Source organism: Gymnodraco acuticeps, unplaced genomic scaffold (assembly GCF_902827175.1).
Source record: "Gymnodraco acuticeps unplaced genomic scaffold, fGymAcu1.1, whole genome shotgun sequence".
Lineage (NCBI taxonomy): Eukaryota > Metazoa > Chordata > Actinopteri > Perciformes > Bathydraconidae > Gymnodraco > Gymnodraco acuticeps.
Window position 1 is genome coordinate 878,585 of NW_022990346.1, and position 14,533 is coordinate 893,117.

General features: G+C 39.9%; 2 protein-coding genes across 2 annotated transcripts; one reads left to right on the forward strand and one right to left on the reverse strand.

The window, feature by feature from the left end:
- Nucleotides 1-6,344: 6,344 nt before the first annotated feature.
- LOC117551110 (oxytocin receptor-like) lies at nt 6,345-7,618 on the reverse strand. The gene is made up of 2 exons (XM_034223831.1): nt 6,775-7,618; nt 6,345-6,553 (listed from the first exon to the last, which is right to left on the reverse strand). The coding sequence occupies exons 1-2, from the start codon at nt 7,616-7,618 to the stop codon at nt 6,345-6,347; spliced, it is 1,053 nt and encodes a 350-aa protein (XP_034079722.1).
- A 727-nt stretch (nt 7,619-8,345) lies between these two features.
- vhl (von Hippel-Lindau tumor suppressor) lies at nt 8,346-12,861 on the forward strand. The gene is made up of 3 exons (XM_034223678.1): nt 8,346-8,819; nt 10,904-11,017; nt 11,760-12,861. Exons 1-3 carry the CDS (start codon nt 8,633-8,635, stop codon nt 11,951-11,953), a joined length of 495 nt encoding a protein of 164 aa, XP_034079569.1. The 5' UTR covers nt 8,346-8,632; the 3' UTR covers nt 11,954-12,861.
- The last annotated feature ends 1,672 nt before the right edge of the window (nt 12,862-14,533 follow it).

Sequence of the window (14,533 nt, forward strand, 5' to 3'; positions counted from 1 at the left end):
ATGGGAGAAGGAATATGCAGTGGAGAGAGCTGCTGGGGTGGATGTGTTGGATGGAGTAATCCAGGTCTCAGTGAGAGCAAGGAAATCCAGAGACTGCAGGGAGGCGTAGCCAGAGATGAAGTCAGCCTTAGGAACAGCTGACTGGCAGTTCCACAGGCCACCTGAAACTAGATGTTGGATCTCAGTGGAGCATGTGGGATAGACGAGAGCAGGCCGTTTATATCGATTACGAGATACACGGGGCCAGTGATAATTGCGAGAAGACACATGAACAGGAATGGAGAAAATACACATGATTATAGCATGAGGGGCTAAACAACCAAATAAAATAATAAAATAAAACACCAGCGATACTTAGCTCAATCAAAGTAGGATTTGCCTCCTCTTTGCCTCCCTCGTGACTCCCACAGGACTCTAATGTCTTTGCCAGTCTTTGACTCCCACAGGACTCTAATGTCTTTGCCAGTCTTTGACTCCCACAGGACTCTAATGTCTTTGCCAGTCTTAGCCTGTCTGACGCTGAAGCTGACGCTCCAGAAAAGTGCTACCTAAAATGGACACCTGATTGCTGAGTTCTCACAGCTGTAGGGCAACGTCCCTTTAATTAGTTAACTCTGCAGCTGGTGGCCCTCAAAAGGAAATCTAGACTGGCTTCCTCCTGATGTGTTATTGTCTTTTAAGTCAATTACATTAAACCCTAAGTTATAAAGTTATGAGTTTAACCCTTAATACAGTTACACCTACTCAATAAAGCTCTTAGTATTCTACAAATGTTTAAATCAAAGTTAACCCTAGCAGTCAGTTAGTTCACTTTTAAGGTTTCAGTCAAATGACTTGTTCCAAGTTTCTGCCTGACAGATACTGTAGCGGTTTTGAGTTTTGAAATCACAATTCCAGTCAGATCAACTACAGAGCATTGATACAGAGTACACACACTGAAACAGAGAAGTCTAAAAACACAATGTTACTCACACAATTCTAGAAGTCTCCAGTAGCTTTCTTGTCAAAATCGAGTTGCACACTTTGGTACTTAAAACAGATAAAGTAATTATCGTAGGTGACTTTAAGATTCATGTTGACGATGATAAAAATAGCCTTACTGTTGCATTTAACTCTATATTAGATTCTGTTGGTTTTCGTCAGAGTGTAAATAAACCAACCCACTGCTATAATCACACTCTCGACCTTGTTCTGACTTATGGTATTGAAATTGAGCAACTATTAGTCGAACCGCATAATCCTGCTTTATCCGACCATTTTTTGGTAACTTTTGAAGTACTGTTAGTGCACGGTAGAGTTGCCACGGCAATTCTGAAGAACTCTACCCCAGACCCATGTATTTAGCTAGTTCCGAGAGCATCATCAACATGCTGCATAACAAGATAAAATCCTAACACCTCTATCAGCTGACATCAACAGGCAGGAACATAGAATCATAACACCTCTATCAGCTGACATCAACAGGCAGGAACATAGAATCATAACACCTCTATCAGCTGACGCCAACAGGCAGGAACAGGGAGACAGAACACTGAGAGCACAGCAGTCAAGGTTATGAGGTGCGTGTGCTCAGTCAGGACAGTTTTGCACAGGATAGAATTTAAAATTCTTCTTCTCACCTACAAAGCCCTTAATGGGCAGGCGCCATCTTACCTTAAAGAACTCATTATACCCTACTGTCCTACTAGGGCATTGCGTTCCAAGAATGCAGGGTTGTTGGTTGTTCCTAGAGTCTCTAAAAGTACAATGGGAGCCAGAGCCTTTTCTTATAAAGCTCCACATTTGTGGAATCAGCTTCCAGTTTGTGTTCGGGCGGCAGACACCCTATCCGTTTTTAAGAGTGCGCTTAAGACCTTCCTTTTTGATAAAGCTTATAGTTAGGGCTGATTAGATTCAGCCCCTAGTTTTGCTGATATAGGCTTAGTTTGTCAGGGGACATCTTACTTCTTCCTTCTCTCTGTCTATACCTGTGTACTCTCATGTTCCGATTAACCCAGCTTCCCCAAATGTCTTTCTTTTTGGTGTCTATATACGCCGGGATCCGGAGTCATGGATGATCCTGCGCTCCTCTGTCCTGGATCGCGAGCCCTGGATCTTGAGTCGTGGCTGTGGTCCTGGATCATAGGTCCTGGATGGATATCCTCGTGGATTCATCTTCCTATTATACACACATGCATTTCCAAACATTTGGACTACCTATGTTGCAAATGTATTATCTTTTCAATTTACACACGGCATCTATTGCACATCTGTCCGTCCTGGGAGAGGGATCCCTCCTCTGTTGCTCTCCCTGAGGTTTCTCCCATTTTTCCCTTTAAACTGTGGGTTTTCTTCGGAAGTTTTTCCTTGTACGATGTGAGGGTCTAAGGACAGAGGGTGTCGTATTGTCATACTGATATTTTGTACAAACTGTAAAGTCCACTGAGACAAATGTAACATTTGTGATATTGGGCTATATAAATAAACATTGATTGATTGATTGATTTGAACTGATAAACTGGGTCAAAGTTATGGGCCTTGGAAAATATTCCCCAACACCTCACCTACCTCTGACAAATTCAGGTTCCAATGGGGACTTTTTTCCCTGTGTGTGCCTCTCCACCTCTGTTTCCTACTTCTTACTTGCTACCCTTTTCCCTCAACCTATCCTAAGGGAGTGCATGTATGTAGACCTGTTAGTTTAGCTGCTATAGGCTTGGACTGTTGGGGGGGGGCACCTTACTCCGTCTTTCTGGCTGTTTGTACCTGTGTACTCTCATGTTCCGATTAACCCAGTTTCCCCCAAATCTCTTTTTTGTGTCCATATATACGCCGGGATCCTGAGTCGAGGCTAATCCTGTTGCTGTGGTCGTGTGTCCTGGATCCTCTATCCTGAGCACTGGATCTGAGTCCTGGACTTCGAGTCGTGGCTGAACCTGTCTCTGCGGTCCTGCCAGACTCTCACTTCACTGATGGCTCCCACAAGATTGCTGACATCCTCGTGGATTCATCTTCTTATTATAGACACATGCATTTCCAAACATTTGGACTACCTATGTTGTAAATGTATTATCTTTTCGATGTACACACGGCATCTATTGCACGTCTGTCCGTCCTGGGAGAGGGATCCCTCCTCTGTTGCTCTCCCTGAGGTTTCTCCCATTTTCCCCTTTAAACTGTGGGTTTTCTCTGGAAGTTTTTCCTTGTACGATGTGAGGGTCTAAGGACAGAGGGTGTCGTATTGTCATACTGATATTCTGTACACACTGTGAAGACCACTGAGACAAATGTAACATTTGTGATAATAGGCTATATAAATAAACATTGATTGATTGATTGATTGATTGAAAGACAGACTAGACTGTGGCAGTAGAAGACAACCTTCGGAACATCAGTCATAATTCCCCAACATTGGCATTTGAGTTACACATGTTTTGTTTGAAAGACTTCTGCCTAAACAGTAGGCAACCCCTGTAATTAAGTGTTGTTGGGGGAGTACTATATAGTAAGGTTTAAGCAACTTTTTTTTTTTTAAATCGGGACTTTCATCCATTCTTTCATGCATTCACTGTCACTGCAGAAAAACGATTGATTACAAAATGGTCATTTTATGGATGAACTTTAACATACCACCTGTTTGGTTGATGTCAATTTGCTTGGTACACATAACATGTTTCCCATAACCATTTCAAACCACAAATCAACCGAAGTAACGCAGCTCTATAAGTGGATATTAATTATACTTGACTTAAAATGTTTGACTTACAAGAGCTCAACACTTCCTCCTCTACTGTACAATGTTTCTGCAACAGGAGATACTATAATGATGTTGGCAGAGAAACCATATGTAGGGTAATGTAGTTTGTTTCTCTCCAGCAGCAGGATATTGGTTTAAGCCCTCATGTTGGCAAACATCTGCCTCATGTTGTCCTGGAGCAACTCAGTGTCTTCACCCGTTTACCAGTTCTTACATGTTTTTCAGTCTATGGTTTTTACACCTTCAGGGCTAAAACAACCAAGTGCTCTGACTTTGCCTTTGGAGCGAGATTACCAGGAGGATTGCTCACAAGCAGAAAGGTAAAAGCACTGTGACAAAAAATCCTCGACTACACAACATATTGTTATAGTTCGCTGCTGAATATTTGAGTATTTGGTTTGTCACAGAGTTGGTGGTTTTAAAAAAAAAAAAAGGTAAGGTAAATACAAAACAAACATATTTATGAGGATAATTCCGAGCTGATAAAAAGTGAACACAACACAACTAACAGAAGCGAATGTGCTCAATATAACACAAGACATTCATTAGCTGCAACTCATCTTAACATTTCAACGCTCCTCATTACATTTTGTTTTACCACAATTTGTTGTAAGGCAGTCTTAGTCAGAAAAGAGAGCCTTCATCTAACTTGCTTAAAACAATCTAAAGTGGTCTTGTTAAGTTTAATTGTACATGTGTCAGATAATGCTATGCTCTTATATACAATACAGTTTATCTTGTTTTTACTATATCTTTGCCAAGAACACAGCCTGTGTTCATCAATTTAGTCGGCACTCTGATGTTGGTGGTATTTTTTGGCAGTAGGATTTTAGATTGTTTTTAATAATTGTATTTATTTTATTTACTTTTACAACACATGAGCACCACAAAGCACCTTGCCAAACTTGGGGCAAACATATTATGGTTGTCATGTTGTTAGCCAGCCAGACAACTACCAACAACAACCACCAGGGAAATTTAAGAGCTCTACAAACATTACTAATAAGACGGTGAGTCTCTTGTAAAAACAGAAATGTATGTGTACAGTCCAGTTTTCTACCAGTTTGAATATGTGTCTGGGTTATAAATGAAACTTGAAGCAAATGGAGAAGAAAATAATTCCCATGTACAGTAGTGAGGCTGCTGGTGTGGTCATCACATGGATAATAATAAAGATGCTGCAATGTTCTTTCAGGAAATAAATCCTAAGTGACCCTAACGCAGGTGACACATAAGAATGAAATGAATGACCTCAGTCTGATCTAATTATGGAGCATTTCTGCCTTGTTGGACAAATTAATTGCAGAAAGAAAATAAAAGGCTTCCTGAGTGTGGTTGAATATAAATGGGCCATTCCCCGTATATCTGCTGTTGATGCATGTGACATTTTTCAGGCTGTGGCAGGTATGCTCACAATGTAAATATCTGTTTTTGTGCAGCATATTATGCACTGTTTGACATACACCAGGTTTATATCTGGCTAATCTCTGTTTATTATACTATCACCTGTTATATAAATGGATTCACCATGTATACAAGGTGATCCTTGTTTAAGTGAGGATTCATGTCAATCAGAAACAGAATACCTTTATTCGTCCCACAGAGGGGAAATGTAGTTACAGGGCACAAAATAGCTTAATATCTCTCTAAATGGGTAAAATAATCTTATGACTCAATACAAACCATCTTTTTACTTAATTATCTGTGAATTATATGATTAATAATTTGTTCCCTTTTGTCATTAGGCACTGATTATTAACAAGTTAAAAGACAGCAGTTGCAGATGACTTTTTTCCACACTTGCTTTCTGTAGCCTGAACAATATTTTAGGCTCACTGTGATTTAAAAACCGTTTTTCACTACAAGCACATTTATTTATGTGAAAATGGTATTTCAAAATTTTAAAATACTGCAACAGTTATTTTGGATTATGGATTCTATTTCATCACGAAGCAATGTGTATTTCTTACGAAAACACAGTTGTTTTAAGTCTTTGTAATAAGTTGTTTAAGTATTTTTTCAAATTAAAGAGAATAAGATTAGGTAAATATTTTTCTTTAAGGATTGGACTACAACCAAAACAACTGTGATACAAGGTATTGCATTGAAATGGCATTTTTCAAAACAAAAGAATCCACAACCATTTTTTGCAATACACAGAAAAACAATACAACTGGAGTAATCACTAATCATTGAATCTGTCTAAAAGATCAAGCATGTTCATGAAGCTTAAATACAGCTTACAATAAATGTGAGGTAAACACAGTCATAACATTATGATGGCATTATGTTATTTACATAGGCTACTGTATACTCCATACTGATTCTTCATCTTTCCAAAACGGCCCCGTACAGTCCAACACATTACTTGCTTTTGCCATCCAGCATCCAGAAACATCTGGAGCGATCTCAATCATGGCCAACCTTTGCAGGTTTGATTCTGGAGAATACTTCCAGAACATGACATATTTTCACATGTCAGGGATGTCGACAGATAAGTGTTTTTTTTTGTATCTCTGTCTCTCCTGTTCTGAAGAAGTTGTTTCAATGCAGGGAAAGCTCACCGGCTGCTCCACTTTTTCTATATCCAGATTGTTGCGCATTGCCTTCATTTTAACTCGGAGACATTTTTGAAGCTCATATACAGTGTGCTGACCAGCATCGCCTCTTCGTGGATTGAATCCCTGCCGTCAGATTGCCGATGGCACATGAGTCTCATCAGCCTCTTCGGGAGGTGGCCGCTGAACATAAGGTAGATGCAGGGATTAGCGCAGCTGTTGAGACTGGCGAGCAACATCAGGATGGTGAAAGTCCCAGCTGGAGAGACAGAACAAGTTAAAATCATCATGTGCAAATAAATGGTGTTTTCCACCTAATGAATATCTTGTGTGTCTTGTGCGTAAATGCGCATTTCTCTCATATCTTTATGCCATTACTGATAACGTTTTGAAACGGAAACTCCAAATGAAACGCAGTTACAATCATAAAAAATAATCAGATCAAACTGAGCATCTGTCAGAAATATCATAATGACTTACTTTCTTTTGGTGCATGCGCGTCCCAGGCGGACCAGAGCTGGACTGTGAAGAAAGGAGCCCAGCAGACAATATAAGCCAGCACGATGACCACCGTCATTTTCAGTGTCTTCACCCTGGCCTTGGACATGCCGGCCACACCGCTGGCTCTGGAGGGCAGAGGCAGCCCCACGTTGCGCTGCTGCTGAGTCTTTTGGTACAGGTTGATCTGGATGACTCGACAGATGCGCACTTGACAAAAAACAAGTGTAATAACAGGCAAAATAAAAATGACCAGCGTGGTCCAGGTTATGTAAGTCTGTAGCCCCCACGGCTGGATAAAATCGGCCCAGCAGTCAAACACACCATGTGCAACCTCGACCTGTGCGAAAATAAAGATCTGTGGCAGGCTGCCCAGCAGAGAAACCCCCCACGCCAAGCACACAGGGATGTTAAGTCTCGTGCTTGTCCGCTGGAACTTCACCATCGGGTTGCAGACAGCTTGGTATCTGTCAACAGTCATCACAACGATCATGTAAGTAGATGAAAACATTCCGAGAACTTGAAGGTACTTCACCAGGCGGCACACCAGGTCTGGTCCGACGAACCTGTCTGTTATGTCCCATATGAGCTGCGGGCATACCTGGAAGAAAGCGACCACCAGATCCGCCAGGCACAGGTGGAAGACAAAGACGCGCATCCGGGACATCTGTTTGCGCTGTCTCCAGAGGACCAGCAGCAGGGAGGTGTTGAGGATGGCGGCGCTGATGAAGATGACACTGAGCAGCGCGATCTCCAACCGAGCCAGACTCTCATCCCTCGCCACGTCCCCCGCATCCACAGAGTTACTGTCATTCAGAGAACACATGTTGCCTGGGCTGAGAAACAGGCTGCTGTGGGATAATACAAAAATAAACCCTTATATTAAAACTTTTACTTGTTTCAAAACATAAACAGCTGGAACTCGAGTTAAAACAACGATGCACGCTTTTCAGTCTGAATTAAAAGTCTCTTTTTTTTAGAAGCTATTAAATCACAGTTATTTGTCAGAAAAGCATTTCATAACAAGTATTTCTACTTACCTTTATGAATATGTGTTTTTAAAATAGTGCCGGAGGGGATACTGATGTGTTCGAGCTCGGGTTGGGAATAAGTCCAGGGAGTATCTGTGCCCTGTTTTATGTGAGGATGAAACTGGCTGGGTGGAGCTTCGATTCATTCAGTACTTTGAATACCAGGCAAATAAGTCTTACTTCTCACAGGTGAAAAGACTGTTGTCATCATAATGTAATTTGTATGCATGTAATGTGATTTAAAGCCCCTGACCAATTTATTATTGAAGTAGGCCTAATCATTTATCAAGTGCATTTCATGCCTCATCATAGCCAGGGCTATGGTTAAGAATGCTTGTTTTTAATTGTTTGAAAGTGTTTAATTGTCTTATTATGAACATAATTATACTTCTTGAAAACATGATAGTAAAGTTTTACTTAAAAAACAGTATAGGCTACCACTTTGTTTTGAACATGAACCGCATTCTCAGAGACTGATACGTCATCACGCCTTTCGACCAATCACGTCACAGTACAGTTTGACGTCCCAGTACTTTCAACCGGAAGAGGGAATATAAACAAAGTAGTTGAAATTTAGAAGAATTGTCGAAGAGACAGTTCTCCAGTTGTATTTTCGCTGACGTACTCGCTCCTTTTTGTGAACGATGTAACGTAATTCGATAGACAGAGTGATACAATTATCATTATTTGTAAGGTCTCCGTGTGTCGATAGCAGGCGACATTCATGGATATCCTCCCTGCTGCTAGCTAGCGTTAGCTACACGGCTAATTTCACTACTTGAAGTACTAAGCGTTAACCAGCTGCACCAATGCCTCAGGAGGGTGAACCGTCTCCTCCTCTGGTCCGCTCCATCAACAGCTTAATACCCATTAATGTGGTGTTTCGTAACTTCAGTCCCCATGTCGTGCGACCACTATGGATAGATTACGTCGGCGAACCTAAGGCATACGTGGATATACAGCCAGGAACGGGACGGGAAATAGCCACCTTCATCGGTAAGGAATTCAATAATACAAGTTATCAAATGTCGACCAAGTACCGTTATTAAGATCCTTTACTTCTGTACAATTCAGAGGTAAATCATGTACTTTTACTCCACTACAATTATTGTATAAATTTACTTTGCAGATTTGGATTAATAATGTAAAAGTATTATCAACACTTGACTTAACGTACAATTCACAAGCTACCCTGCAGCATACAAAGTCATTCAAACTAGCTGCACCTTTACCAGCTTTGATAACACTTGAATGATCAATAATTATAATCAAAACGTATAAGGAAATAGGTCGATCTGCCTATTGACCCTAACCCTTTTACTTTTAGTACTTCCAGTATTTATTTGATGCCAATACTTTTGTACTTTTACTTGAGTAACCTTTGGATTACAGGACTTTTACTTGTAACAGTATTCCTACACTCTGGTACTTCTACTTTTACTCAACTACAAGATCTGAGTACTTTTACCACCTTTGTGAAAGTAGTAATACCACAGCTTAGAAATACTTAGAAATAACAAGTAAAAAGGCAAAAGTATTATTATTAAATGTGCCGTACAATTTAAAAGTAAGAATACTCTATCGGCATCATTTAAAGTAATATCTTATATTGTTCATCACTTTATTGTTGCAGCTAGTAAACTTGGATATTTTTTTGTTTTATATTGGCTAAGGCATCTTTTTTAATATTACAGGTTATCAAATGTAGATCAAGTTATGTTATTCAGATCAATTCAATTGAACTTACTTTATTGGCATGACCATTATGGCATACATACAGTATTGCCAAAGCTTTGTGCAATTAAGATCATTATCATACGTTTATATGTGGCATGTGCTTTTATGTTCATAAACATTTTTGAACAGAAGCAAGAATATCATGCTTTCTTTACAAGGAAAACAATATACTTTTCAACATGAACTTGAACAAAACCCCACAGAACAATAGAAAAAGTGGTATCACTTTACAATAAGACTGCCCTTATAAAGGGTTTACGAATATTTTTCAATTCATTTATTAATTAGGTTGTGAACACTTATAAGTCATTAATAAGATTTTATAAGACATGAGATAAACAGGGCAACTGTGATCGGTTGCTTGCCAAATAGTGAGCCCACATTTATCTGTACTGCTAAGCCTTATATTGGCTACTTAGCTTACTTCGTCTTCTTCATCAACCAGCATCCTTGGTATCTGTTGCTCACTGAGTTGATTCTCGCTAAGTAGCCAATATAAGCCTTAGTCATCTTGCCAAATAGTGAACCTGTGTTGATGTATGAAAACTATGTTAGAACTGGTTTATAAATGGTTCTTAATGATTAATAAAGTGTTTACAACATAATTATAAACCCTTTATGAATCATTTTATAAGGGTAGTCTTATTGTAAAGTGGTACCGAAAAAGTTAAGGTGAGTTTTTAATTATTGTGTAGGATAATGCTGATAGTAAATTCATATAATACATTAATAAGAAAATAATGATTCAAATACAAAGTTGTGAGATCTGAGTCAGTCTGATCTCTCATGTTGTGGCAAGCAGAGACGAACTGTCCTGCGAGAGTGCAGCACTGGAACCTGCGATCTAAGTTTTTCATACATTACATAATTACACCGTAGTTTTGTATATGTTATGACAATAAACCTTGAATCTTGAATTTGTAGAACTTTTACTTCGGTAAAAGTAGTAAGACCACAGCTTAAAAATACTCCATTAAAAGTGCAAAAGTATTATTATTAAGTAAACTATAAATGTTAAAAGTAAAAACGGGAATTTTACCAAGGGATCAATAAAGTGAATCTGACCTAAAATAATAACTGATACACTATTTGTTCATTTATATATTCTTTCAATAAATCAAAATCTTCAAAGTATTCAAATAAAAAGTACAATAGTGTTGTAAATTGTAATTAAGTACAGTGCTTGCGTACATTCACGTAGGTACTGCAGTGCCCACCACTGCAAGCTTTTACAACATTACAGTAAACACATTATATCTGAAAGGTACACAATATGTGCCCAATCTCTTGTCTGCTTTGTAATACACACTCATTAAAAAATGTTTTACGAATGGTTTCCCCAGGTCACCCATGGATGTTCAGAGATGCAGATACTGATGAGCCCCTGATGGTGAACTGCAAGGAACTGTTTCTTCCCAAACCAGCAGAGGGTAGAAATGCTAATATCACTTTACCAGGTAAGGTTAGCCACAGTCCGAACATATTAGACTTTATCATAATATGTAATGAATTTCTACTCACAGATATAAAATCAAGAGGAATTCACGATGCACTGAAAAAAAAAACCATTCTCCTGTGAATAACATCTAAGCATTTGTGTATTTTGAAAGACTGTCAAACTGCTGTTGATTGCTTTTTTAAATGGCAAAAAAGTATTAATAGTTTTACACTTGCCTTTCATGATGTTGGATCATGCAAGTAGGTTCTTCTTTATTTGGCAGGATTAGCTTGTTTGATTACTTATTTATTTAGATCCCCATTAGCTAATGTATTGCAACATAATCTACTCTTCCTTGCTTCCCCCCCCCCACAATCCCGAATATAAAAACAAATGTATACATATATTTTTTGATACATTTGTTTTTATATTCGGGATTGTGGGAAACGGTATTTCGATCTCTGTCTGTACACACAAACTGGAAGATTGACAATAAAGTTGACTTTTTGGGCATGGCTTTAAGATCTATTTTACTGGTACTTATACCACACTTCAATACACACCTAGGCAAGTAGCATTGGTCTTGTTGTGGTCAAACCATCACAAAATGACCTAAAAAATGAAATGTAATTTACCGATACAAATGGGAGTACAGTTTCTTGAATGGCCACTTTAGGCTGGCCTCAATTTGTTTGTTTTTTGCACTTGAAGTTTGAAAGACAATTTTCAACAACTGTCAAAAACGTGTTTGCTTTACACAGTACACAGCCTCAAGGATCGTGCTCTTCAGGTTATACGTCGTCTGGTACGAGCAGAAGACTACAGGAGGTTGGAGATAGCACGGTGTCTCCATGAGGAGCTGGAAGATCAGCCCAGTATTTTGAAAGATCTCCATCGCATGAACCAGAGGGTTGAGCAGCAACTGCTGGAGGGAATCCAATGCCAGGAGGAATAAGGCTTGAGACTGGATGGAAAATGGTCATGGATGGACAGCAATATTTTATCCCACACTATTAAAACCAGTGAGTGAGCAGCAGTTTCAAAGACGTCCTTAAAGGTCTTACATTTTTCTGTAAAGGAATTTGATCGGCTGTCTTTTGAATTCACTCATTGGCTTTGGAAAATGTCTTCCTCTGCAAAAAAAACCCTGTAGCATTGACCTTTTAGGAAGAGGGGCTTTCATATTGTGATGGCAGCATATTCAATTACATAGTATTTTGTTTGTCCTCTAAAACTGTGTTAAAGGATTTCCATGTTCATTTCTAGAACGGGACATTGTTGCCATTGATTCCTATCTGTCTATGTTAACATCAAATCCTATTTGATCATAGGAACAACATCAACATGTTTTTGTCTTGCATATCGTGGTATAACCAATATCCGGTCCTAAGGACATTCAATTAAAGTGTTTATAGTTACATTTGATAGGAATTTCATGACATGTGCTGTCAATATTTTTACTGGGGGTGCCTGAGATAAAGTGGTCTTGAAAATTCCAGTTTAATGCATTTCTCCTCTAAAATAAACGTTTCCTTGTTATCCTAGCTGTCAAATTGAACAGCCAAGGCTGAGCTTATCAGCAATCATCAGAACGCTTTGGCTTTGGCACTTTACATTTGGAAAAAGATGGAGTGATTTAAAGGTGTACTTTCAAGTTCACACATGGGCACGTTATCTTAAAAAATTCTGTCTTGCAGCTTACATAATATTTGAAAACCAAAATAATCAACAAGACTACGTTGTGAAACACTGAATGAGGACTATGCTTCTTTCCTTTTGCCTACTTTGTAATTCTGTTGTTCTGTCAACATGTTCTAACTGGATATATTGTTACAGAAAAAAAAAAAAAGATTTATTTCTAACTATTCGATTACATGAACTATTCAATTATAAACAAAGGGTCACAAATAAATAATCTTAAAATGAAAACATAATTTCTGAGAAGCTACAGTATTATGATGGTGGAAATGGATCAAAACATTACAGCTTTATGCGACAACAAACAAGTCCAATAATAATAATAACAATAATACATTTAATTTCCAAGTGCTTTTTCAGGTGCTCAAAGACGCTTTACAGTGGGGATAAAACGAGATATAATAGCAACACATATAATAGAATAAAACATATATTAAAACAGCAACATAACATAATTCACAAATTAAAAGCCAGTCTGAAGAGGTGTGTTTTGAAGGTGGGGGGGGGGGGGGGGGTCGTCGGTGCATCGGTGCATTCTCTGATGTGTTGTGGAAGGGAGTTCCAGAGGGTGGGGGCAGCGATGGAGAAGGCTCTGTCCCCCCAGGTTCGGAGCTTGGTTTGTGTGGGGATAGCAAGGAGGTTCGCTTCTGATGAACGAAGGCTGCGGAAAGGGGTGTGTTGGTGGATCAGGTCGGTGAGGTAGGGTGGGGGGGGGGTGCTGGTTATTGAGAACTTTGTGTGTTAACAGAAGGATTTTGAAGTGTATTCGTTGACGGACAGGGAGCCAGTGCAGGTTTTGACGGACGGGAATGATGTGGTCTCTGGAGCGGGTGTGGGTGAGGAGGCGAGCAGCGCAGTTGGATATATTGCAGTTTATTTAGAGTTTTGGATGATGAGCCATACAGGCTGTTACAGTAGTCCAGTTCTTGAAGTGATGAATGCGTGGATGAGGGTTTCAGCAGCCGGGAAGGAGAGTGAGGGGGGTGGAGGCGGGCAATGTTTTTTAGATGGAAGAAAGCGGTACTGATGAGGTGGTTAATGTGTTTATCAAATTTGAGCTGGCTGTCAACAATTACTCCAAGGTTGCGAATGTGAGGAGAGGGTTAGAGTGGCATTGTCAATGGTGAGGTTGAAGTTCTGGGTGGTGTTGGTGCGGGATGTGGGTCCGATTATGATAATATCTGATTTGTCGCTGTTCAGTTGAAGATAGTTTGCATCCAGGATTTAATTTCTGAGAGACAGTTGGTGAGTGTGGAGTGAGTTGTGGCAGTGATGGTTTTTGTGGAGATGTAGAGTTGGATGTCATCGGCGTAGCAATGATACTGAAGGTTATGGGGGCGGATGATTTTTCCAAGGGGGAGCATATAGAGGATGAAGAGGAGGGGACCAAGCACCGAACCCTGGGGGACGCCTTGGGACAGAGGGGCAGTGGAGGAAGTGCAGTTATTGATGTGGATGAACTGGTGTCTGTTGGTGAGGTAGGATTTCAGCCAGGAGAGTGCAGTGTCGGTGATGTTAAGTGATGATTCCAGGCGGGACAGCAGAATGGTGTGGTTGATGGTGTCGAACGCTGCTGTGAGGTCAAGGAGGATGAGGATGTTGAGGTTGCCGGAGTCTGAGGAGAGGAGGAGGTCGTTAGTGATTCTGAGGAGGGCTGTTTCTGTGCTATGTTTTGTGCGGAATCCTGATTGAAAAGGTTCAAACAGGTTATTGGAGCTGAGGTGGGATTTCAGTTGGGAGGCTACAACACGTTTGAGTAGTTTTGATAGGAAGGGGAGATTCGAGATGGGCCGGAAGTTGGACATGATGTCAGGTGTGAGTCCAGGTCTTTTCAGCA

What these genes read in the sequence shown, in the direction of transcription:
- LOC117551110 (XM_034223831.1), bottom strand. Translation starts at nt 7,618, where the DNA reads ATGTGTTCTCTGAATGACAGTAACTCTGTGGATGCGGGGGACGTGGCG. An exon ending in CGCGCATGCACCAAAAGAAA is followed by an intron (nt 6,554 to 6,774) that starts GTAAGTCATTAT and finishes CTGTCTCTCCAG; the next exon opens with CTGGGACTTTCACCATCCTG.
- vhl (XM_034223678.1), top strand. Translation starts at nt 8,633, where the DNA reads ATGCCTCAGGAGGGTGAACCGTCTCCTCCTCTGGTCCGCTCCATCAAC. An exon ending in GGAAATAGCCACCTTCATCG is followed by an intron (nt 8,820 to 10,903) that starts GTAAGGAATTCA and finishes TGGTTTCCCCAG; the next exon opens with GTCACCCATGGATGTTCAGA. An exon ending in TGCTAATATCACTTTACCAG is followed by an intron (nt 11,018 to 11,759) that starts GTAAGGTTAGCC and finishes TGCTTTACACAG; the next exon opens with TACACAGCCTCAAGGATCGT.